Here is a 25284-nt window from a genome sequence, read left to right on the forward strand (position 1 = left end):
CACTATGTATATTACGACATTTTTCCTCAAAAGTCCTCAAGATGACGTTGACAACTAGGCTCGAATTGATAATCTTTATAAAGAAATGGAATTAACCTTCAGGTTGACATGTTGGGCGTCACTAATTAGATGTGCATTAACCTTTCTCCTCTACCAGTCGCTCAAGTGTTTTCAAAAGAAAAGACGACAGGCTGATAGGTCTGAAATCCTTTGGTTTTCAATGGATAGCTTTACCGGCTTTAGGTATACATATTAACATCATATCATGCCACATATTTGGCATTTTCGTCTAACTTTTCACAAGAAGATTTAGTGCACATTTTTTATATTCGGACTTAAATGAGTCGAACGTGTCCACCGCAAATTCTACTTTCTCCCTGAAGATTACTTCCTTCACTACCCCAATTATATGGCCGTGGTGCAGTGACGATATGTCAATCTGTTCCCCGGATAAATGCCCTATCTGTAAACAATCTGGAAGGTATTTATCCAACAGAAGTACAATGGTCTAGGAGCAAAATTCCGACCATGAGCCATCCCCCTTTTGAATATAACCGAGAACAATTGGGTTCTTTGATAGTATTCCACGCAACTTAGATAACTCGTTGATATCATCGATGGAATCACAGTTTGATAACCGTAATTTCTTTTCCACCCTTTGAGATATCTCTTAAACTTGTAGCATATTGAAAAGATTTGGGAAAAGTTTCCGGACATAATAGTTTGAAGATCTCCACCAGAGCCAAAGTGAACAAATTGTGTGTGTAAAAGTGAACTAAACTCCTCCACACTATTGTATGAATCTAGTTTTATCGTTCCCCTTAAAGAATTTTGAAAGATGTGTCTAGTTCTTTCAAAAATTCAAACCGAGCCACACTCTAATCTTCTACCATATTATCCTTACTTACGCTTATCATGTATATGTATGTTTCTTTCTAAAGTAATTTAAAAATTAGTTTTCAAAACATATTTTAATGACTCAGTTGTTCTTTATTTAATCAATTTATTAAAATTTTATTATTGTTTGTATAATGGTAAACATTAACCATTTTTCGATTTACTTCCGCTGGGAGAGCTGGATTTGATTTTTATATCCTTAGCAGTGACATTCATAGTTGAATTGGCTCCTGGTATTTTTCCTGCAGCTTCAGTGAAGTTCAAAACCATAGTAATGGCAATAACCACTATGAAAAATAGTTTTGTGAAATACATTATTTTTTTCCAAATAATTATTTCTGCAGATTAGATTTAAACACTTTATATATTATTGTTTCAATTGCAAATTAAGCAATATGCCTGCTAAGTGTCAGTGTCAACGCATTTATAGGACAACAAATAATATCGTAAAGAGATCTTGATGAAATTGTAGTTTTATTAAACTGTATATTTATGAGTCAACGGAAAATACGTTTCGCCATTTTTGTGGTTAATAATCAATACATTGTTATTGATTTTCTTAGCAATTCTAAACAGGAACAGGCTTAGTGTAAAGTCTTGTTGAGACACAAAAACAAAATATCAAGACCCCAGACCCAGTGCCTAACTCCATCTTTGATTCGACATGAATACCTCCCACCCCTCATACAGTCGGTCGGATGTAGGGCACTGTTCCCTTTTAGCGGAGTCATATCAAAGTCTTGGAGATCGTGTCCAAGACGCACAATATCGTACAAAATCCTAGTAAGCAGTAGACTTATACTTATATAATACGTTCCTTGCAGCTACATCAGTCACATATTCTTCAATAGGCGGTATAGATCTGAAAACCGATGTGAGTGTCCAGTTGAACATATTCGGTCACAAGCCCTACTACAGACTGATTGGCCTGAAATCCTTTCTACTAGAACTGATCTAGAACTGAACTAGAACTGAACTAGAACTGAACTAGAACTGAACTAGAACTGAACTAGAACTGAACTAGAACTGAACTAGAACTGAACTAGAACTGAACTAGAACTGAACTAGAACTGAACTAGAACTGAACTAGAACTGAACTAGAACTGAACTAGAACTGAACTAGAACTGAACTAGAACTGAACTAGAACTGAACTAGAACTGAACTAGAACTGAACTAGAACTGAACTAGAACTGAACTAGAACTGAACTAGAACTGAACTAGAACTGAACTAGAACTGAACTAGAACTGAACTAGAACTGAACTAGAACTGAACTAGAACTGAACTAGAACTGAACTAGAACTGAACTAGAACTGAACTAGAACTGAACTAGAACTGAACTAGAACTGAACTAGAACTGAACTAGAACTGAACTAGAACTGAACTAGAACTGAACTAGAACTGAACTAGAACTGAACTAGAACTGAACTAGAACTGAACTAGAACTGAACTAGAACTGAACTAGAACTGAACTAGAACTGAACTAGAACTGAACTAGAACTGAACTAGAACTGAACTAGAACTGAACTAGAATGTGATATTTTCCTTTGTGTGTTTTCTATTGTGATATTACTGAAACCAGCTGCTTCATATCTGTCATATTAATGACTGCTACAATATAAACAGTTTTAATAAAAGTAATATAAACTCATGTGACAACAGGTTATCTGCAAATATATCAATTGTCTTTAGTTTTAACGTATTTTAAAGTACTAACTTAAGTATTCTTTAATTTAACAATTTATAACAGTATAAAAATAAATAAAATAATTGAAATACTTAAACTTTTTCCGATTTATCCCCACTACAGGAAATATATCTGCTTTGAGGCTTAGTACTATCATAGTTAACATAAATGTAGCAATTGCTTAGCATCTTATCTTAACTTTTATTTTTTTTCGGTTTCTGTCCGCTGGGAGAGGCAGGTCTACATTCGGGATGAGTATTAATATTGATGTTCACTGTACAATTGGTCACATAAGCTCCAACAACAATAGGAGGCAATTTCTTAGCGGCTTCCATTAAAGCAGGCTAGATTAAAAAAAAACAATCATCATGAATTATTGCTATTATTCGGGATGAGTATTAATATTGATGTTCACTGTACAATTGGTCACATAAGCTCCAACAACAATAGGAGGCAATTTCTTAGCGGCTTCCATTAAAGCAGGCTAGATTAAAAAAAAACAATCATCATGAATTATTGCTATTACAAATTTAATTACAAAACTTGCTTTCAACACTTCCTGACCGATTTTACCAGCTTGTTGTCCAGCCTCCGAGCTGTTCACGTACAAAGTAATGGCAATAACCAACATGAAAAATACTTTGGTAAAATACATTTTGTAATTAAGTATTTATCAATTTATTTCTTAAACGCTGATATTATTGTTTCAATTGCAAATTGTACACTGTGTCTGCCATGAAAATAGTTGCACCATTTTATAGTACAGCAAACTGTTATGAATAGTTACTAATGTAGAAGGTAGATAGATTTCTCGAAACCACAATATTATGACACAGAGCAAAACAGGGATTTTCTCTAAGGTGGTTAATGAGCATTAAATTTATCCACATATTTAAGTATTGTTATAGTTTTCTAAAATAAATGAAACAACTTTGAGTAATGCACCTTTTTCCCAACTATTCACGACAGTGCACAGTGGGGCATAAACAATAGCGGAGTCTCCGAATGGTCTTGCATCATTACAAATGCAAAATTTTACAGTAACACCGTATGTAATTTTTTGGGTCATGGAAATATAACCATATACGGACAACATTACGTTATAAAAGTCCAAAAAAAAGACCCGTGTCTCCCAGTATTTCCCAAAGTCATGCACTTTTTTTATGGGCCCCGGTGTAATTTTTGCAAAAAAGTGTTAATTTTCTCAGGCTCATATCTAGCTAAAAGGTTCGGAATTTTGATTTACTCTCTGAGGCAAAGTTGTAGCCCTTGTCACAAGGAACAAGAATTGTGAACATATCGAGCCCTTAGCGCCAAATTATCGTAAGCGACAAAACACAAATTTTACAGGAGAAGTTTTTTTTTGATTATTTTGAAATTTATACATAGAATTAAAAATGTTATGATGCGATATAATATAATTTCGTTCAAGCTATTTGTCTATTTTTCAAAAATATTTATAACTTTTGACAATTAAATATTCATGGAATACTTTATAGAAAATATGACAAAAAATGTGTTTTATTGGATTTTTGCATAGATAAAAATTTAAATTTTATTTATAAATAGTTTTTAATGAAATTTCACAGTTATGTAAATTTTTCTATTTAAAATGGAAAAATAAAAACGAATTTTGAAATTTATTATCAGCAATCCCGCAATTACAAAAAAAGTGTTGAAAAATTCCAAAAATGCTAATTTTTGGCTATAATATCCATACCAGGGCCGGGGTTATCGGGACCCTTTTGCAAAATAATTAGAAACATATTGACCCACCTATAATTGGTTACTATATTTTGATATCGGATACGCGATTTGAGAATTTTTGCCCTAAAGTTTTATTTTACATAAAAAATAGGTGTTTTTTGAAAGGACCTGGTCCATTTTGAAATTGGTTTTCCTTTAAAATATTTTATCAAAACTTAGCTTTCAGAAAGTAGAAATTCCTTATACATCCTCTTAGAAATTTTTTGCGACAACTTAAAAAGAAAATAAGTTCTATTTTCCCAAAAAAATCGCTTTTTAAAATTTTTTAAATTCAAATGCATATAACTCTGGACTTAGTCATTATTTTTAAACAGTTCTTTCTCCATTTGACACATACATGTATTTTTAGTCCAATAAAGGAAAACTGGAGAAAATCGGGAAATATTTGGATACGCTGTTATCAAAAAACTGGAGTAGGGTGGGTAAAAATGTTGAAAATTTAATTTTCAAATGCGAATATCTCCTAAGCTATAATAGATATTTGATAGCTACGACGAGGTTTTTTGTAGTGCTCGATGAGAAGATTCCACATGTATAATGTTTTTGAAATCGGAACTCAAACCAAGAAATAATATCGTTTTAAAAATGCAACATACCCGAGGTGTCCTACTTTGAGGGCCCTTGGTCGCGCCCCTGGTGGGCCTATGAGGCCCACGTTCAAAGCTTAAACTCGGCAACACTTCTTCTTTACGCATGTGAAATTTCATTCAAACCAATCTAACCATTTAGAAGTTACAGATTTATTTCCCTCTTTTTTTCTATACCACTGTGTATCGCTTACGATAAAAATTGTTTACTATAAAATATAAACATTGACTTACGATAAAATCTTACCCCCTATATTTTTGATGTTATTAACAATTTTGATATTCTGAGAACGCTAAAACATCAGTCGGTCCATAAAATTTTAATTTCTGCAATAAAACAAAAAAATTTAAAATGTCGCTTACGATAATTTGGCGCTAAGGGCTCGATATAATATCAAAAAAACTTTATCTTCAACATCAAAATCGTAAAAAATTAAAAATAAATGATTTTTTTTACCATTTTTCTACTGTTCATGTCCATAGGTTGCAAACCATTCAAAATTCAAGAAAACAGTCCATTACAAAATTGTACATAATATCTCAATAAACAACTTTCTAGAACATATGAACTTCATAGGAATGATTCTTAACAATGTTTAGGTTGTTTTTGGTTGTTTTGGGCCATAAACTATTTAATTATTATAAACTAAAGCATACTTTTAGGCAGCTTTAAATAAATTTTGAAATATGTATGTGTTCACATAGGCATGTCAGAGACGGATTCGAAATCAAATTACATTAAAATCTAATTTTACGAAACAACTATCCAAAACCGGTCAACCGGTTTTTTCATCTTTGTAAACTCCACCGGTTTCGGTTTTTTGACAAACCGGTTTTTGTAAGACAGTTAACCGTTTTTAATGAAATATATTTTCTAAAGCTCATTTAAACTTATTTATGAAAAACCTTGATACCATTTTTAAAAATATTGATTTATTTTATAGAAAATTATATCATTTTACAATATTTCGTATTGCATATATTTGCAAAATAATTGCATAAATTTCCAAAGATTTAGTACACAATTCTTAACAAATTTCCTATTAGCGTCCTCAAATAAAAACAAGTAAGAAAATCTGGTCGGTCAAGCCCGACCACATAATACCCTACACTAAGTAAAAGAGCAAAAACATTTTTCTTTTAAAATTTCAATAATTTATATTCGTGAGTTATTTTCGGAAGTGGGCCTTATATGGGGGCTATGACCAATTATGAACCGATCACCATGAAATTAGGTCGTGGGATTTATGTCTATATGAAAGTTTACTATGTTGAATTTTGTGAGTATACCAACATTTTTAAGCGATTTATGCATGTTAAAGTGATTTTCGGAAGCGGGTCTATATGGGAGCTATGACTAATTATGGACCGATCGTAACAATATTTGGTGACATGAATTTTGTATATATAAAACTTATTTGGAGCGGAATTTGTGGAGATACATATATAAATTAAACATATGACCGATAAAGTCCAATTTCGGGAGGACATTTGTATGGGGGCTAGGTGAAATAATGGACCGATTTCAGCCAGTTTCAATAGGCTTCGTCCTTGGGCCGAAAAAATAATATGTAGCAAATTTTATCGAAATATCTTCAAAATTGCGACCTGTACTCTGCGCACAAAGTTTACATGGACAGCCAGCCGACCAGCCAGCCAGACGGACGGACGGACATCGTTTAATCGACTCAGAAAGTGATTCTAAGTCGATCGGTATACTTTAAGGTGGGTGTTAGACTAATATTTTTGGGCGTTACAAACATCTGCACAAACGCATAATACCCTCCCCACTATGGTGGTTTTTTGAGACATTTTTCATATTAAATAAAACTTTAATATAAACCGGTTAACCGTTTTTTTTTTTGGAGTCAAAAACCGAAACCATTTATCCGGTTTTTTTTAAATGACAATAATCAAGACCGGTTTTTTCAAAAACACACTTTTTCGGTTAAACCGGAAACCGGTTTTTAATATACATTTCATTTCTATTCTGATGAGGTATATTAAACTGCATTCCGAATCCCTGCTTAGGTTAAATTCGAAATTTCAACATAAAATGGGTTAAATTTGGAGGAACCGGTGAAGGACACCTATTAAAAATTGGAAACATTTTTATACCCTTCACCTTTGTGAGAAGGGTATATATAAGTTTGTCATTCCGTTTGTAATTTCCGCAATATAATTTTCCGACCCTATAAAGTATATATATTCTGGATCCTTATAGATAGCGGAGTCGAATAAGCCATGTCCGTCTATCTGTCTGTTGAAATCAACTTTCCGAAGCCCCCAAATAACTTACACACACGATGCAAACATCAATATCTTTGGAATTCTTCCGGCTCGGTTGCTATTTAAAAACGAGAAAATCGGTCCACAAATGACTGAGATATAAGGAAAAAACTAGGACAACCTCGAGTTTAGACCTATTTTTATACCCTTCACCATGAGTGACAAGGGTATATATAAGTTTGTCATTCCGTTTGTAATTTCTACATTTTTCATTTGCGACCCCACAAAGTATATATATTCTGAATCGTGATAGATAGCGGAGTCGATATAGCCATGTCCGTCTGTGTGTTGAAATCAACTTTCTGAAGCCCCCAAATAACTTACATACACGAATGATACATCAATATCTCCGAAATTTTTCCGGCTCGGTTGCTATTTAAAATCGGTCCACAAATGGCTGAGATATAAGGAAAAAACCAGGACAACCTCGATTTTTGACCTATTTTTGACCCATATCTGGATTACTAAATCATTAATATAAACAATATGGATATCTAATGATAGATATTTCAAAGACCTGTGCAACGACGTATATAAGACCACAGTAAGTTGGACATACAATGGGTCAAAATCGGAAAAAATATTTTTTAACCCGATTTTTTTTTTTCACCAAAATTTTTTTCACTAAATATTAAAAACAAAAAATTTAAAAACTAAAAAAAAAAATTTTTAAAATTAAAAAAAAAATTATTAAATTTAAAAAAAAAATTTTAAATTTAAAAAAAAAATTTAAACAAAATTTTAAAAAACAATTTCGAAAAAACAACTGGAAAAAAAATTAAATTTTGTTTACCTAAAAATATTTAAAATTTTTATTTTAAAGTATATTTTGGTGAAGGGTATATAAAATTCGGCACAGCCGAATATAGCTCTCTTACTTGTTGACATATATCTGGATTACTAAGTCATTAATATAGACAATATGGATACCTAATGATAGATATTTCAAAGACCTCTGGAAAAATATTATAAAAACCTTATAAGTTGCTTAAGGAAGCAAGTGTCTCAGACTGTTTTCGGCCAAAAAATGCCAAATTTAAAATAAATTATTTTTGGATTCATAAAAGAAAAAGCTCTGAAACTGTTTTCATATGAAATTTTGTTAATTTATTTGTTAAACATCAGCAAACATTTTAATGAAATCAGACATAAATTGTTTACGATATTGTGAGAAAACTGGGGCTTAATTAATGCGCCTTGTTTTCACATTTTCCCAACTCTTAATTTTTTTTCGGTTTATTGCCGCTGGGAGAGCCGGGTCTGCTTTGGGGCTTAGTATTAACATTGACGTTCACTGTTGAATTGGCAGCATAGCCACCAACAGCAACAGGAGGCAATTTCTTAGCGCCTTGTTTTATAGCGGTCTGAATTAAAAAGAAAAATCAACTTGTATCAACTCTATTACAATTTTAATTACAAAACAAAACTTACGCCCACTGTTTTACCGATTTGTTGACCAGCCTCCGAGAAGTTCAGATACAAAGTAATGGCAATAACCAACATGAAAAACACTTTTGTAAAATACATTTTGTAATTATTTATCGATTTATTTCTTAAGCACTGATATTGTTGTTTCAATTGTAAATTGTACAATGTGTCTGCCCTCAATATTGTTCAGCATTTTATAGTGCCGGAGACAATCGTATGGATCTAGGTTTAGATTTATCAAAACCACAACATTATCACACAGAATTAAACATGATTTTCCCTAGGCTGGTTAATGAGTAATTTATTTATTTTTAAATACACATATTTATGTCTTAGTAAACGATTTTTTTTTTTCATTAGGCCTGAAATAAATTGAGTAGCATTTGGTGATGAAAATTTTTCTCAACAAATCAATTTTGCATGCAATATATGAGAAAACGTTAAACATTTTTCAAGGGGCTCAATGTTTGAGGAGCTTCTGAAGAGAATTATAAGCTTTTCATATAAGTATTTGGTAGTGATGAAAACCTTAGGACTTGAAGATTGATATTTTAATCAAATTAAATAATTTTATAAATTTTTCGGTCTACATTTAGCTTAAAATCTAAAAAAAAAATATTAAAATGATTTTCCATGAAGAAAAATATAAAATTTTTATTAAAAAAAAAAAAAAAACTAATATAGAGCCAAATGTTGTTAAATCAATAGCATTATAATTTTTAAAATTTTTTATTTTCAAATACCAAAACTCCTAAAACAGGAAAAATGTGTTCCAAAAACTGAACAAGTAAGAGAGCTATATTCGGCTGTGCCGAATCTTATATACCCTTCACCAAATTATACTTTAAAATAAATTTGTTTAAATATTTTTAGGTAAACAAAATTTTATTTTTTTTTAATTGTTTTTCAAAATTTTTTTTTTTAAAAAAGTTTTTTCGAAATTTTTTTAAAATTTTTTTTTTTTTTTTGAAAAAAAATTTATGACAAAAAAAAATTTTTGATGAAAAAAAAATTTGGGTTAAAAAATATTTTTCCCGATTTTGACCCATTGTAGGTCCAACTTACTATAGCCTTATCTACATCGTTGCAATGGACTTTGAAATATCTATCATTAGATATCCATATTGTCTATATTAATGACCTAGTAATCCAGATATAGATCAAAAATAGGTCAAAAATCGAGGTTGTCCCGGTTTTTTGCTCATATCTGCGTTATTTATGGACCGATTTTGATGATTTTAAATAGCAAACTTCTCGAAAGCTGACAGAATTATTGAAGATTTGGATCCCGAAGATATCTGGGGTCTTCAGAAAATTGATTTCAACAGACAGACGGACAGACATGGCTTAATCGACTACGCTATCTATAAGGATCCAGAATATATATACTTTATAGGGTCGGAAATGAAAAATGTAGAAATTACAAACGGAATGACAAACTTATATATACCCTTCTCACGAAGGTGAAGGGTATAATAAGGCCTTTTTTACATGTTCAACGAGATAACAGTTAGGAAGTTTTCTTATTTTTTATTCAGAATTTTATCGCTAATATAACTAATATATTTAAAAAAATAATTCGACCCTCCTTGGGCGCGCCATATCAAAAAAATATAGGGCAAAATTTAAAAAAAAAATATAACCTAAATATCTCTTGAACTAAAGAGATAACCTAATAGGGTGATTTACCTAACATAGAAATTCATAAAAAAGCATGTTGCCTACATAACAACATTTTTATGAATGTAAATAACAGTGCTAGGTAAATTCTCAGCGAGTTGTTTAGTTTTCCCTAATTTATTTGACACGTAAAAAACATAAGGTAGACATGTTATATATCATGAGGATTTTGTCTACTTTTCAGAAATGTATATAACTTTTGACAATTAAAAAATTCATGGAATACTTTTTTGAAAAATATGACAAAAAAATTATTTTTATTGAATTTTGCATAGATACAAATATTTCAAATTGAAATAAAATTTTTATTTATGAATATTTTTTAATGAAATTTCACAGTTATGTAGATTTTTCTATTTAAAATGGAAAAATAAAAACAAATTTTCAAATTTGTAATCAAGTATCCCGCAATTCCCAAAAAAAATCTTGAAAATTCCCAAAAATAGGATTTTTTGGTTTTTTGCTATAATATCCATTCCAGGGGCGGGGTTATCGGAACCCTTTACAAAATAATTAAGAACTTATTGGGCCATCTAAAATAGGTTACTATATTTTGATATCTAGTATGCGATTTGAGAATTTTTGCCCTAAACTTGAATTTTATTTAAAAAATAGTAATTTTTTGAATGAACCTGATCCCGTCGGTATCAAAAATTATAAATGTTTTTTTCATTTAAAATATTTGGCGTAAAGTTAGCTTTTCAAAAAGTACAAATTCATTATACATCCTTTTAGACATTTTTTAGATAACTTAAAAAGAATAAAAATACTTTTTTCCCAAAAAAAATTGCGAAAAATCGCCTTTTTTAATTTTTTTAAATTCAAATGCATGTAACTTTGGACTCAGCCATGATTTTTAAACACTTCTTTCTTTATTTGATATATAGATCTATTGTTAATCCTATAAAAGAAAAATGGATAAAATGGATATTTGGAAAAATGTTGAAAATTAAATTTTCAAATGCGAATATCTCCTAAGCTATAAAAGATAATTGATAGCTCGACGAGGAGATTCTATATGTGTAATTTTTTTTTATGTAGTGCTCGACGAGGAGATTCTATATGTATAATTTTTTTTAAATCGGAACACAAACGAAGAAATAGGATCATTTTAAAAATTGAACATACCCGAGGTGTCCTACTTTGGGAACCCCTGACTCATGAGGTCCAAATTCAAAACTTAAACTCGACTACACTTCCTCTTTGCGCATGTGAAATTTCATTCAAATCGGCGTAAGGGTTTAGAAGTTACAGATTTATTTCTTTTTTTATTCTCATACCACTGTGCGACGTTAACGTTAACGATCTTCGGGTCATATTTGACCTAAACAGAAAATAAATATTTTTTTTGGCCAAAAACTAGTTGTTGACATTTGAAATTAAATAAAAGTCATAAAGTATCAACCACTCATTTCAGAAAAAAAAATCAATTTTAATTTCAAAAGGGGTAAGGATTAGAAAAAAAATTGGGAATCCCAATTTTCAAACAAAAACTACTGATTATTTTATAGATATTTTTTTGGCCAATTTGTTTTTCTAAAAACCTAATGTAATTGTTGACATATGAAATTAAATAAAATTCATAAAATATGAAAAATATCAACCACTCACTTTTAGAAAAAATTCAATTTTAATTTCAAAATGGGTCAAAAATGACCTGAAGACCTTGTGTAGGTTAAAGGAAGTAATCAAAATTATAATTAAAAAGTATTTAAGGGTTTAAAAAATGCTTATTTTTTGTTATTTGAATAAATGAATATTCTTTATCATAATTATATGATCTCTTCTTAGTTTTGTTGTTTTCCCATGAACCGTTTATCTATATATATAAAAATTAAATGGTCCATGTATGTAATGTCATCACGTGAGAACGGCTGGACCGAATTGGCTGATTTTTGTTTTATTCGATTCGAAATTTTCAGGAGATGGTTTTTTACTCCTGTTAACTGTAATAAAAAAGCTCCCTAAAGTATGCAGTACAAATTTAGATATTTTATTTGCAAATAAATAAGAACAGGCAGGTGTATGTGGGTTGGAGAAACTTGAAGAACTAACATTAGTAAATAGCTACCGGGCGAAGCCGGGCGGTCAACTAGTGTTTAAATAACTATTATTTTAACAAATAAAACATTTTTCTTCTTATTTTCTCAAAAAAACCGGTTAACAGGTTATTATTGAAAAACCGAAACCGGTTTACATTAAATTGCAATTTTTCGAAGAAACCGAAAACCGGTTTCTAAAAAATGTTGAAGAATCGATCACCCTATAACCTACACATGTAAGCATATTATTTGTAGATCTTCTCAAGGACTATTTATATTTTAAATTTCACTTTATTCGGATCATAAATGGATTTTTAAATATGAAACCCGAGGCCACCCTTAGGCCACCATTCCGCCTACAACTGTACATAAACTCGAAAACACCTTAGCTAGAACTCTTAGTACTATAGTACTATCTCCAATAGTTTCCGAGATACCGATTTATTTCCAAAAAAAAAAAAATATTTCTAAACCACTGTGCGTGGGTTTATATACCAATTGCTGGCCAATCTATTCTAAAAAATGCCCATTGTTTCCAAAGTTATAAAAGAAATTAACTGTTGTTTTAGCATCCAAAAAAAGTTGTTAAAAAATCACATAGGTCTTCCTTTAAATCATTCAAAATAGAAATTTATAAAAAAAATTTCTCATACAATTAGATTTCAATCATATAAAACGAACAACTTTTTATATAAGTTTTTTTTATTTCTATTACAAACAAAATGAACATTTCATTTACATATTTTCTTAATAATCATGAATGTTATGGCCATGACGTTGAGCGTGGCAGAAGCTGGTAAACCTATAAGCACAACTCAGGAGCAACCCATGAAGTTGAGCGTATAATTTGTTAATATTTTATAACTGAAATGCAATTAAAATTATTACTTGTCGACAGGGAATAAAAATTGCACCAGCCTAGACAACTACCACCAGCAGGTCAAGTTCAACGAAATGAAATTGAAAGAATGATGGAAGAAATATATAATTTATTGAAATATAAATAAAATTAAATTCAATAAATAAAACAAATTAAGAACAACATATTTTATCCTTAAAGCAATGAAAAATGTGTTGATGAGTTAAGAAATGGAGTTCCCAAACCTACTATTTCACAATGAACAGGAAATAAATGGAAAAAAACGCTTTCATAATGACCAAGGAAATCTAAATCTAGAAGGCCTGCTTGCTAATGTTGTAGTTTTTAGAAAACAATTCCAGAAAAGCTGCACATAATCTTCAATCGAGGCTCTTTATAGCTTTAATCGTGGCTATTTGCAGTCTTATATTCGATTTAAGCTTGATGTCTTTATACAGTACTACAGTGAGTCTCAAAAGTGAGTATACACCAATAATTATTTGATTTTCTTAAAGATAAGGAAAGTTCTAAAATTTATGCATCTATTAAAATTTTAAAGTTTTGGTTTGTTGGAGATTGGGTTGAATAATAAATTCGGTTGTGAAAAAAAAAATTTAAGTCGGACTATAATGATTTTCATGATCTCTTAAAAAAATCAAAAAATTCACTGGTGTTTACTCATTTTTGAGGCTGTGTGTATAGTTAATGGGGTCTTTATACAGTCTAATAAAAGCTTTAATTGAGGCTCTTTATACGGTCTAACGAAAGCTTTAATCGTGGCTTTTTATACAGTATAATAAAAGCTGTAATCGTGGCCTTTTATACAGTGTTATAAAAGCTATAATCGAGACAATTTATACAGTATTATAAAATCTGTAATAGTGGCCTTTTATACAGTATTATAAATGATTTATTCGAGGCTACTTATATAGTATTATAAAAAGCTTTAATTGTGGCCTTTTATACAGTTTTATAAGAGCATTAATCGTGACCTTTTATACAGTTTCATAAAAGATTTAATCGTGGCATTTTATATAGTTTTATAAAAGCATTAATCGTGTCCTTTTATACAGTATTATAAAAGCTTTAACGTGGTTATTTATACAGTCTAATAAAAGCTTTAATCGTGCCTTTAATCGAGGCTATTTATACAGTATTATGAAAGCTACAATCGAGGCTGTTTATACAGTCTTATAAAAGCTTTAATCGACGATCTTTATACAGTCTTATAAATACTTTAATAGAGGCTCTATATACACATTTATATTAGCTTTAATCGTGGCACTTTATACAGTCCTAAATTAGGTTATATCGTGGTTATTTATACAGTCCTACATTATCTTATATTGTGGCTATTTATATAGTCCTAAATTAGGTTATATCGTGACTCTTTATACAGTCCTAAATTAGGTTATATCGTGGCTCTTTACAGTCCTAACTTAGCATACATCGTGGCTATTTATACAGTTCTAAATTAGCTTATATTGTGGCTCTTTATGCAGTCCTAAATTAGGTTATATCGTGGTTGTTTATACAGTCCTACATTATCTTCTATTGTGGCTCTTTATACAGTCCTAAATTATCTTATATTGTGGCTCTTCTTTGTTTAACTTTAATACCAATTATACCTAATATTTACTTAAATACTAGTTGACCACACCCCCCACCTCCCCGGCTTCGCCCGGTAGCATTTACTAATGTTAGTTCGTCAAGTTTCTCCAACCCTGTCTGCTCTTATTTATTTGCAAATAAAATATCTAAATTTGTACTGCATACTTTAGGGGCTTTTTTATTACAGTTGACTGGACTCAAAAAAGCCGGTTATAGCCGTAATTTTTTAATTTTTTTCTTTACAAACCATCTCCTAAAAATTTCGAATTGAATAAAAAAAAATCAGCCAAATCGCTCAAGCCGTTCTCACGTGATGACATTACATACATGGACCATTTTATTTTTATATATGTATATAGAAGATAGATAGAAGAAGATATGTTATTTTCTATTGACAAGTGAATAATTTTATTTATTTGCCATAAATACTCTTTAACAATTAATTTTGACATATGAAATACATTTGCAAAATTACAATTTTAAGAACATTAATTTACAAACCTATATTCCTATTGGTAATATAGGTTTGTGATGATTCCTGTACATTACCGTTTTTATCTTTCACTACAGCCGAGGATGTGTCCTCTTGCAGATTGTTATGAACTTTATGATCCTGATGAGAGCGTGCGTAGATTGCTTCCTACAAAGTTTTTAATTCATTTAATTACTACAGCAAATGAGTTTCAAATCAAACTTACACCATTGCGGTAAATGCTGTTGCGATTTAGAGGATCATTAGATTTGAGAACAGAATCATCATCACCTTCTTTCACATTTGATTTTGTAGAAAACTAAGAGGTGGTTACTAAAATTTAAGACAAGGCAAAATGTATGACAAAAAAAAATTTACCAAATCGAAGGCTTTAACAGACTGGAGACAGATGAAAACTGAAGCAGCAATAAAGAAAAATGTAAAGATTTTCATTTTGGAACTTGTTTCAGTGCTACTCTGGCCGATGCAGATATACTACTGAGTGTAAGAATAATTCGTTGTTAATTTTATTTAGGAAATTATAAATTTATTTATTTAACAAAGTATTAATTGCGGTTTTTAGCAATTTATTTATAAACATATATAAGGAATAGCTATTTATAATAAATATAATTATTATATTGTATTAAACATAATTAATATATAAATATTGTATATATTTTCTTCAAGAACATTAGTGAACATTCTATAAGTAGAACTATAATTAAACGGAAACTTGGATTGGCCCATTAGGAGTGCAAGCCTGTCATGTTAGTCAGGGGGTTACGGGTTCGATTCCCTAGATAGAGAGACTCTGATCTATTAGAATATAATTAGTAATCTAAACCAAAAAATATAGCTCGGAATAAATGTGGAACAAATTGTTCCTAATATTTGCAATCCTATTAAAATTTTGATATAAATTTTAGTTTTAGAAACTCAATGAATATGTAATAAAATCTTTATTTATTAACGAAACTCAATGAAATTTTCAAAGTTTTTTAAGTTTGTCATTCTAAATAACAAGAAGTAAAAAAATTTGTCAAAAGGTCAAAGGGAATCCCGCAATCTCTAAAAATTGGAGCGAAAATCCCAAAAATGGTACTGCTTACAATTTTGCCTATAGTGTCCACATTTCCTTCGGGTCTGGGAAAATACTTTGGCGATAAATAGGGAACACATCAGGGTTTCCAAAGCTGCTTTTTGTTTTCTGATCCCAGCTTTGGGATTTTAGAACATGTGGTCCAAAGTTGAATTTTTTATGAAAAATAGGTAAAATTCCGAAGGGCGTATGGGCTTCTAAAGCAGAAGAATAGGACATGCTTTTTATATCAAAATCTTCTCCCTAAAGATATCTTTTAGATAAACATAAAATTGTGATATGTTCTTAAAGAAAGTTTTTTTTTAATTAGAAAAGAGTTAAATCACCTTTTCGCCCAAAAAGAGCAAAAATCTAATTTTTTTTTAATATATAAATTGAAAATCGTTTATTATTGGATGCATAACTGATATTACTCTGAAATCTTTTGTATGTTATTCACAATTTAGTTCTCTAAACAATAAAAAAAATTCGAGTCCATTCGGTCCAAAAGTCCGACCTATATTTTTAAAAAAGGGGACCAAGGTATGCCAAAATTTTAACATTTAAATTTTGAAATGCCTATACTAGAAAATTAGAAGAGATAAATAGCACACGCAAGCATGTTTTTTGAAGACCTAGCGCTTTTCAAAAATATTAAAATCTTTGAAATCAGATGGGAAATAAAAATATGGCCCGTGTTTAAAAATTTTACATGTCGAAGGTACCCTTCTTTAAGCCCCCATATCGACGCCGCTGGAGCATTTGTATGACCCATTTTAATAACTTAAACTCGAATGCTCCTTGGCTACGCCCACGTAAAATTTTATCCCGATCGGACCAGCCGTTTAGAAATGCCAAATTTGTTTCCAAAAAATTTCTAGGGATTCAAAAATGGATTTTATATTATCAGTATATATTTTTGGATTTCGAACTTTATTTTTATATTTTTATTTTCCATTTTATTTAAAACTAGAAGTAGATTTTTCCAATAACATTATTCTGTGGCTTAGCATGTTTTTAAATAAAATGGTGTTTCAGATTACTCATTACTCATTTCTTACCACAATTGTTTGATCATAAATAAGTTTTCTTAATAAAATAAATTGCATTTTTTACCACAATTGTTTGATCAGAAATAAGTTATCTTAATGATATCAAGTTGCATAAGTACCCTACATAAATATGAAAGATTTGTCCATTGTTATGAGATTAAAATGGGAGGAATAGTGGGCGTGGCACCTCTCATACAAAGTAAATATTAATAGACAATTATCTAGACTACCGCAAAACGTTTTACTAGTTGTTTTAATATCATTGTATATCGTTGTGATTATAATAAAAAAAGGGGCGTGGCAGGTTCCAAACAAAGCTATAACAAAAGAACTATAATAATGCGAGTCTTTAAACAATGTATAGGTTAATATGCTGCCATAGTCCCTAGTTGGCATATAAGTAAGCTGGGATGAATCAACAAGCGACTTATTTCCGCATAGGGTGCGAAAAATACACTACTATAAAAAATCCTTCCATAAAACTAATCATTGTTGTAGTCTTCACTTGACATTTAAAGCAATAACAAGTTACAGTTTTACTAAAATAATAAAATAAAAATTAAAATGAAATTCCACCTGGCTCTTATAGTCTTAGTATTAATTGCATTTGCAATGTTCCACAGTTGCGAAGCTAACAATGTTTTAGATGTAAGTTTTAACTATTCTGCTATTTACTAAAAATTATTATTCATTAATCCATTAATTTTCCAGGACGATTACATAGATCGTTTAATAAAACATCCCAAGAAAGATGTAAGTTTGAACTCAATTTTTTAGTTTTTATGATACATATTGATATACTAATATTACAAATTGTTTTTCTTCAGGATAATATTGTCAATGGCAATAATAAAAAAGGCATTATACAGGTTAATGGTCATACTATTTCAAAGGGCAATGCTGTGAAAATGGAAACCTGGCTAAATAGTTATATTGTGGCTCAAGTGTTGTACGTTTTAATGCGAAGTTATTTGTAAATTATACTTAAAATTAAACACAAATGTAGTGCCGAATAATTATGAATAAATCTATGAAAAGTGAAACGAATGTTACTATTAGACGAGTACAGACTATAGGCGGGACTATAGACGATATTATAGGCGAAACTATATAGGAGACTATAAACGAGACTATAGACGAAATCATAGATGCGACTAGACTATAGACAAAACTATAAGACTATATCTGAGACGATGAGACTATACAAAAGACTGTAGGCGGGACTATAGACGAGACTGTAGACGATACTGTAGACGAGACTGTAGACGAGACTTTATACGAGACCTTAGATGAGACTTCAGTAGAGACTTTAGACGAGAAGAGATTATAGACGAGAGTATATACTAGACCATAGTTGAGACAATAGATTAGACTATAGACGAGACTATATACTAAACTATAGATGAGACTATAGACGAAACCATAGAAAAAACTATAGATGAGACTATTGACGAAATTATAGACGAAACTATAGAGGAGACTATAGAGGAGACGGTAGAGGAGACTATAGACGAGACTTTAGACGAGACTATTGACGAGACTATAAAAGATACTATTGACGAAACCGCAGAGAAGACTATAGACGAGACTATTGATGAGAGTATAGATGAAACTATAGAGGTGACTATTGGAGACTATAGAGGAGACTGTAGAGGAGACTATAGAGGAGACTGTAGAGGAGATTTTAGACGAGACTATTGACGAGACTATAGACGAAACTAAAGAGGAGACTATAGAAGACTATAGAGGAGACTGTAGAGGAGACTATAGACGAGACTTTAGACGAGACTATTGACGAGACTTTAGACGAGACTATTGACGAGACTATAAAAGATACTATTGACGAAACCGTAGAGAAGACTATAGACGAGACTATTGATGAGAGTATAGATGAAACTATAGAGGAGACTATAGGAGACTATAGAGGAGACTATAGACGAGATTTTAGACGAGACTATTGACGAGACTATAGACGAAAATAAAGAGGAGACTATAGGAGACTAGAGGAGACTGTAGAGGAGATTTAAGACGAGACTATAAAAGATATTATTGACGAAACCGTAGAGAAGCCTATAGGCGAGACTATTGATGAGAGTATAGATGAAACTATAGAGGAGACTATAGGAGACTATAGATGAGACTGTAGAGGAGACTGTAGAGGAGACTATATAGAAGACTGTAGAGGAGGCTATAGACGAGACTTTAGACGAGACAATTGACGAGACTATAGACGAAACTATAGAGGAGACTATAGAGGCAACTGCAGAGGAGACTATAGACGATACTTTAGACGAGACTATAAACGAAACTATTGACGCGACTGTAGAAGAGGCTTTAGACGAGACTTTAGACAAGACTATAGACGTAACTATATACGAGTCTATAGACGATACTATAGACGAAACTATAGAGGAGAATATAGACGAGACTACTACAGTTTAGACGATATTATAGACGAGACAATAGACGAAGCCATAGTCGAGACTTTAGTCGATATTATAGACGAGACTATAGTACAGGCTTTAGACGAGACTTTAGACAAGACTATATACGAGATTATAGATGAAAGTATAGACGAAAATATAGACGAGACTATAGACGAGACAAGAGACAAAGCTATAATCGAGACTATAGTCGATATTATAGACGAGACTATAAAAGAGGCTGTAGAAGAGACTTTAGGCGAGACTTTAGACAAGACTGTAGACGAGACAATAGATGATACTATAGACGAAACTATAGAGGAGACTATAGACGAGAATATAGACGAGACATTAGAAACTATAGACGAGACTTTAGACGAGACTTTAGACGAGACTTTAGACGATACTATAGACGAGACTATAGAAAAGACTATAGAAGAGGCTTTAGACGAGACTATAGACGAAACTATATACGAGTCTATAGACGATACTATAGACGAAACTACAGTCGAGACTTTAGACGATATTATAGACGAGACTATAGTAGAGGCTTTAGACGAGACTATAGACGAAACTATAGAGGAGACTTTAGACAAGACTATAGACGAGACTATAGACGAAACTATAGACGAAACTATAGATGAGACTGTAGACGAAAGTATAGACGAGAATATAGACGAGACTATAGACGAAACTTTAGACGATATTATAGACGAGACAAGTGACAAAGTTATAGTCGAGACTTTAGTCGATATTATTGACGAGACTATAGAAGAGGCTTTAGACGTAACTTTAGACGAGACTTAGTCTATAGATAGACTTGAATATAAACAAGAATTTAGACTAGACTGTATATGAGACTAAACTATGAGTCATCCTTACTTACCAGGATAGGAAAATTTAGATTTTTAAATGGGACTAAGCCCAAATGTTACTTTTTTGCTATTAAAATCACTAAATCATTTAAAGGCCTGCTTATTTCTTAAAACGAATAACAAATAGGTTTTGAGACAAATTACAGTTGTATGCCAAAGCAAACTATTGAAAGAAATCAAAACTATTTCAAATATTTAGTATGATGAATATTAGTTTTATTTAATTAAATAAATTAGTTTTTAAACACAAATCTTGATTACAAAATATTTTTAATACAAAAATAGCAGCGAACTGCATTATATGATTTAAGTTATGTTTTTAAAATCATCCTTGAAAAATCTCATCAGTGGCACAATTTCGCAAAAAACAAACAAAATATTAAAGATTACTTTCCACCATATTTGTGTATCACAGCGTTACCCATTTTATCGAGCATAACTATATCTCCATTAGCATATCTAGAAACTTCAGGGACCTTTAAAATTTTACAAATACAATTTTAGTTGTCTATAAAGATTAAAGTTTTGTATTTACCATACTGCCATCAAGCTGTTTTATTAAGCACATCAAACAAATTGTCGTTATTAGGAAAACTAAATAAAAGTTCATGTTTAAAAAGTGATATTTGTTTTGTTTAATAAAACGTTGATCTTGCTAATGAGTAATAAACTAAATAATATTTGCAGAGAAAAATCAGTTTTATATATTTTTATTAGAAACTTATATAGAGAGTTATTTAAAGTATATATAGTTAGTAATAGTGCGGTTAATTTAAATTAATAAACATAATTGTTTAATATAGTTGTTGTCAAGACTGTAAGTTGTGTAAAAATGTATGTTTGTACCAATATTTTTAAAATATTTGAATAAAACCGCCATATTTAACTTTCATGCATGATTAATTTAACTTTGCTAAAATGCTTTTATTTGGAAAATATCTTGGTGGACCATTCATTGTTTGATCTTGCAAAATTGCTGCAGCAGCAAACAAAAATTAACGTAATGACTGCTTGCAACATTCATCATGTTTATCAACATTTTTCATCGTTAGAAACTTCTACTTATCAACAATGTTGATAACAGGCAGATATTAACATTATTCATAATTATATGTAACTTTAACATTGAAGCTGCTAAATGCTCTAGAAATAGAACATTCTAGTTTTGTCCGTTAGATAGATAATTCATGAAACTTCTAGAAGATCAAATTTCACTGGAATCATGAAATCCAACAATACATAATTTAGATTCCTAGCTCTCCTACGGGGGCGTTGAAAAATTTTGAATTTTTTCAGGCAGCCTACTATGAATGATACCTGTTTGAAAGCCATTAATACAAGCAATCCAACAGTACATAATTTAGCTTCCTAACTCTCTTAGGACCTTTGGAAGGTTAAATTGGCAACTCTGTGGATCTTTTATGTTTTCTGCCCTGCATTATCATTAACTTTTTTCATCAACTGATGTTGGGAGCTCTTTTTTCAGAAAACGGATTGATTGTCACATTCGTTTGACATTCCCGTTCGTACGATTTTGTTATAAAATCCTATATTTTCAATAGAATTCATTGTTTATTACTTTTTCTTTGTCTTTAAAATTTAAAAAAAAAAAGAAATTACATACTTTAGATTTAGATGTATCAATTTGTTACAGATGTTACAGATGTATCCCTGTATGTTACAGAGCTCTTGTATCCAACACAATCTGATTCATCCTAGTCAAATTCTCTCAGAAAGCATTAACATAATAAAAACAAAAAAAAAACAATGTTTTTGCTGTGGCAAATTTAGTTGTTATGATGAATACTAGAATTTATTGAATTGCATTTCTAAAAATAGACATAATTGATAATTTCTCTGGTCCTTCTATTGACGTCTCTAGTGCACTACAGTGGTTCTCTTAAAATTTCCGAAAAAAAAATTAAAATTATTTCTTTTTTAACAACAATACTCCTTCTCAACTTACGCCACTTTTAATCACAACATTGCCTGTTACTTTATCAGTTACAATATGATCTCCATTATCAAACATTATCACTTTTTCTCCGACATTATCGATATAAGTTTGAACCTTGAAAATATTTCAAATATTTAAATTGCAATTAATTTAAATAATTATTTATATAAAAACCTTTTTACCAGCGCTGTTTTTTATAAAGAACATCAGAGAAATTGTTATTATTACAATAATTAAATTCAATTTCATTTTTATTATTTAAAAAAAATTAAATCTTTATTTAAATAAGAAGTTGTTTTAATAGCAACTTTACTGTTTAAACTGTTTTGTAAACGAAGGAAACTTGCTGGTTTTATTTGTTTTTTTTACATATTATAAAAACAAGTAAGAAAGTATGATCGTCAAGCCCGACCATATAATACCCTACACTAAGTAAAAGAACAAAAACATTTTTCTTTTAAAATTTCAATAATTTATATTTTTGAGTGATTTTCGGAAGTGGGCCTTATATGGGGGCTATGACTAATTATGGACCGATCGTAACAATATTTGGTGACATGAATTTTGTGTATATAAAACTTATTTGGAGCGGAATTTGTGGAGATACATATATAAATTAAACATTTATGACCGATTAAGTCCAATTTCGTGAGGACATTTGTATGGGGGCTAGGTGAAAAAATGGACCGATTTCAGCCAGTTTCAATAGGCTTGGTCTTTGAGACGAAAAAATAATATGTACCAAATTTCATCGAAATATCTTCAAAATTGCGACCTGTACTCTGCGCACAAGGTTTACATGGACAGCCAGCCAGCCAGCCAGCCGACCAGACGGACGGACGGACATCGTTTAATCGACTCAGAAAGTGATTCTAAGTCGATCGGTATACTTTAAGGTGGGTGTTAGACTAATACAACACATCTGCACAAACGCATAATACCCTCCCCGCTATGGTGGTGTAGGGTATAATAACTGGTGAAAGTGTGGTTATTTCAATTAAATGGTTCTATTTTAAAGTATATATTAGGGAGATCGATTCTTCGACATATTTTAGAAACCGGTTTTCGGTTTCTTTGAAAAATTGCAAAAAAAAATTAAAAAAAAATGGTCGGTCATGCCCAACCATTTTTTTCTTTTAAAATTTAAAAAAGTAATTTTCTGAAGAGGGTCTTATTTGGGAGCTCTGACTAATTATGGACCGATCGCCATCAAAGTTATTTGCGTTGAATTTTATGTGTATACCAACATTTTTAAGAGATTTATGTCGTTAAAGTGATTTTTGAAGCGGTCCCTATATGGGAGCTATGACTAATTACAGACCGATCGCCATGAAATTAGGTGACATGATTTTCATAGTATAAAGTATTTCGGGAGGACATTTGTATGGGAGCTAGGGGATATAATGGACCGATTTCAGCTAGTTTCAATAGGCTTCGTCCTTGGTCCTAAAAAAAGTCGACTCATAAAGTGATTCTGAGTCTATCGGTATAATTTAAGGTGGGTGTTATACTAATATTTTTGGGCGTTACAATTATCTACACAAACGTATTATAGCTATGTATATTCGGCTGTGCCGAATCTTATATATCCTTCACCAAATTGTACTTTAAAATACAAATTTTAAATATTTTTAGGTATACAAAATTTAAAAAAAAAAAAATTCAAAATTGTTTTTTTAAATTAAAAAAAAAAAATTTTGTGCTGAATCTTATATATCATTCTTAAAAAGTTTTTTCCAATTTTTTTTTTTAAATTTTTTTAAATTTTTAAAAATTAAAAAAAAGAATTATGGCAAAAAAATTTTTGATGAAAAAAAAATTCGGCTTAAAATATATTTTTCCTGATTTTGACCCATTATAGGTCCAACTTTCTATAGCCTGGACTTTGAAATTTCTATCATTAGATACCCATATTGTCTATATTAATGACTTAGTAATCCAGATATAAAAACTAGTAAATAAGAAATGAAAGACAAGTTCTAAGAAAAAGACCTAAGTCCATAGAAAAAATACAAACTAAGCAATAGAAAAAGCTCTAAGTCCAAAAAACCTTTTATCTCGGCAAATACTTATGTTATCATTTTGCTTTTACGAACATCGAAAACAAAGCAAAATACAAAAAAAAAATTGCGTTTACAGAATTCAAAAATATTTACGCAAAAAAAAAGTTTGAATGTTTTTTGTCTCTCCTGTAAAATTTTAAAATATGGACTTACAGCCTTTGCATGTTAAGCCAGCGATATGTATGTAAGTTTTCAAGCTTTCCAGCTTTTCAGACATTTTTTTCGTGAAAAAAAATAATTTGGGTTAAAATATATTTTTACCGATTTTGACCGATTGTAGGTCCAACTATGGTATTATATACGTTGTTGCAAAGGTCTTTAAAATATCTGTCATTAGATATCCATATTATCTATATTAATGACTTAGTAATCCAGATATAGATCAAAAATAGGTCAAAAATCTAGGTTGTCCTGGTTTTTTCCCTATATCTCAGCCATTTGTGGACCGATTTCCTCAATTTTAAATATCAACCGAGCCGTAACAATTTCGGAGATATTGATATATGAATCGCGTT

General features: G+C 30.6%; 2 protein-coding genes and 2 long non-coding RNA genes across 5 annotated transcripts in view; all 4 read right to left on the reverse strand.

The window, feature by feature from the left end:
- The window catches only part of LOC135952247 (centrosomal protein of 104 kDa), a 139569-nt gene that overhangs the window by 80981 nt on the left and 33304 nt on the right, over positions 1-25284 (reverse strand). The gene's annotated exons all lie outside the window — the stretch shown is intronic.
- On the reverse strand, positions 8311-8804 carry LOC135952009 (uncharacterized). Its single transcript, XR_010576008.1, has 2 exons — positions 8658-8804; positions 8311-8590 (listed from the first exon to the last, which is right to left on the reverse strand). It is a non-coding gene; the product is annotated as an uncharacterized LOC135952009 (long non-coding RNA).
- LOC135952505 (uncharacterized) lies at positions 15228-15826 on the reverse strand. Its single transcript, XM_065502492.1, has 3 exons — positions 15697-15826; positions 15545-15637; positions 15228-15486 (listed from the first exon to the last, which is right to left on the reverse strand). Exons 1-3 carry the CDS (start codon positions 15769-15771, stop codon positions 15340-15342), a joined length of 315 nt encoding a protein of 104 aa, XP_065358564.1. The 5' UTR covers positions 15772-15826; the 3' UTR covers positions 15228-15339.
- Positions 22520-23022, reverse strand: LOC135952589 (uncharacterized). The gene is made up of 3 exons (XR_010576048.1): positions 22881-23022; positions 22716-22820; positions 22520-22648 (listed from the first exon to the last, which is right to left on the reverse strand). It is a non-coding gene; the product is annotated as an uncharacterized LOC135952589 (long non-coding RNA).

Source organism: Calliphora vicina, chromosome 2 (genome assembly GCF_958450345.1).
Source record: "Calliphora vicina chromosome 2, idCalVici1.1, whole genome shotgun sequence".
Classification (NCBI taxonomy): domain Eukaryota; kingdom Metazoa; phylum Arthropoda; class Insecta; order Diptera; family Calliphoridae; genus Calliphora; species Calliphora vicina.

Bases quoted from the DNA above. Each gene is read 5' to 3' on its own strand.
- LOC135952505 (XM_065502492.1), bottom strand. From the start codon at position 15,771: ATGAAAATCTTTACATTTTTCTTTATTGCTGCTTCAGTTTTCATCTGT. The intron at 15,638-15,696 runs GTAAATTTTTTT...ACCACCTCTTAG, and splicing joins CTGTTAAAGCCTTCGATTTG to TTTTCTACAAAATCAAATGT. The intron at 15,487-15,544 runs GTAAGTTTGATT...AAAACTTTGTAG, and splicing joins ACAGCATTTACCGCAATGGT to GAAGCAATCTACGCACGCTC.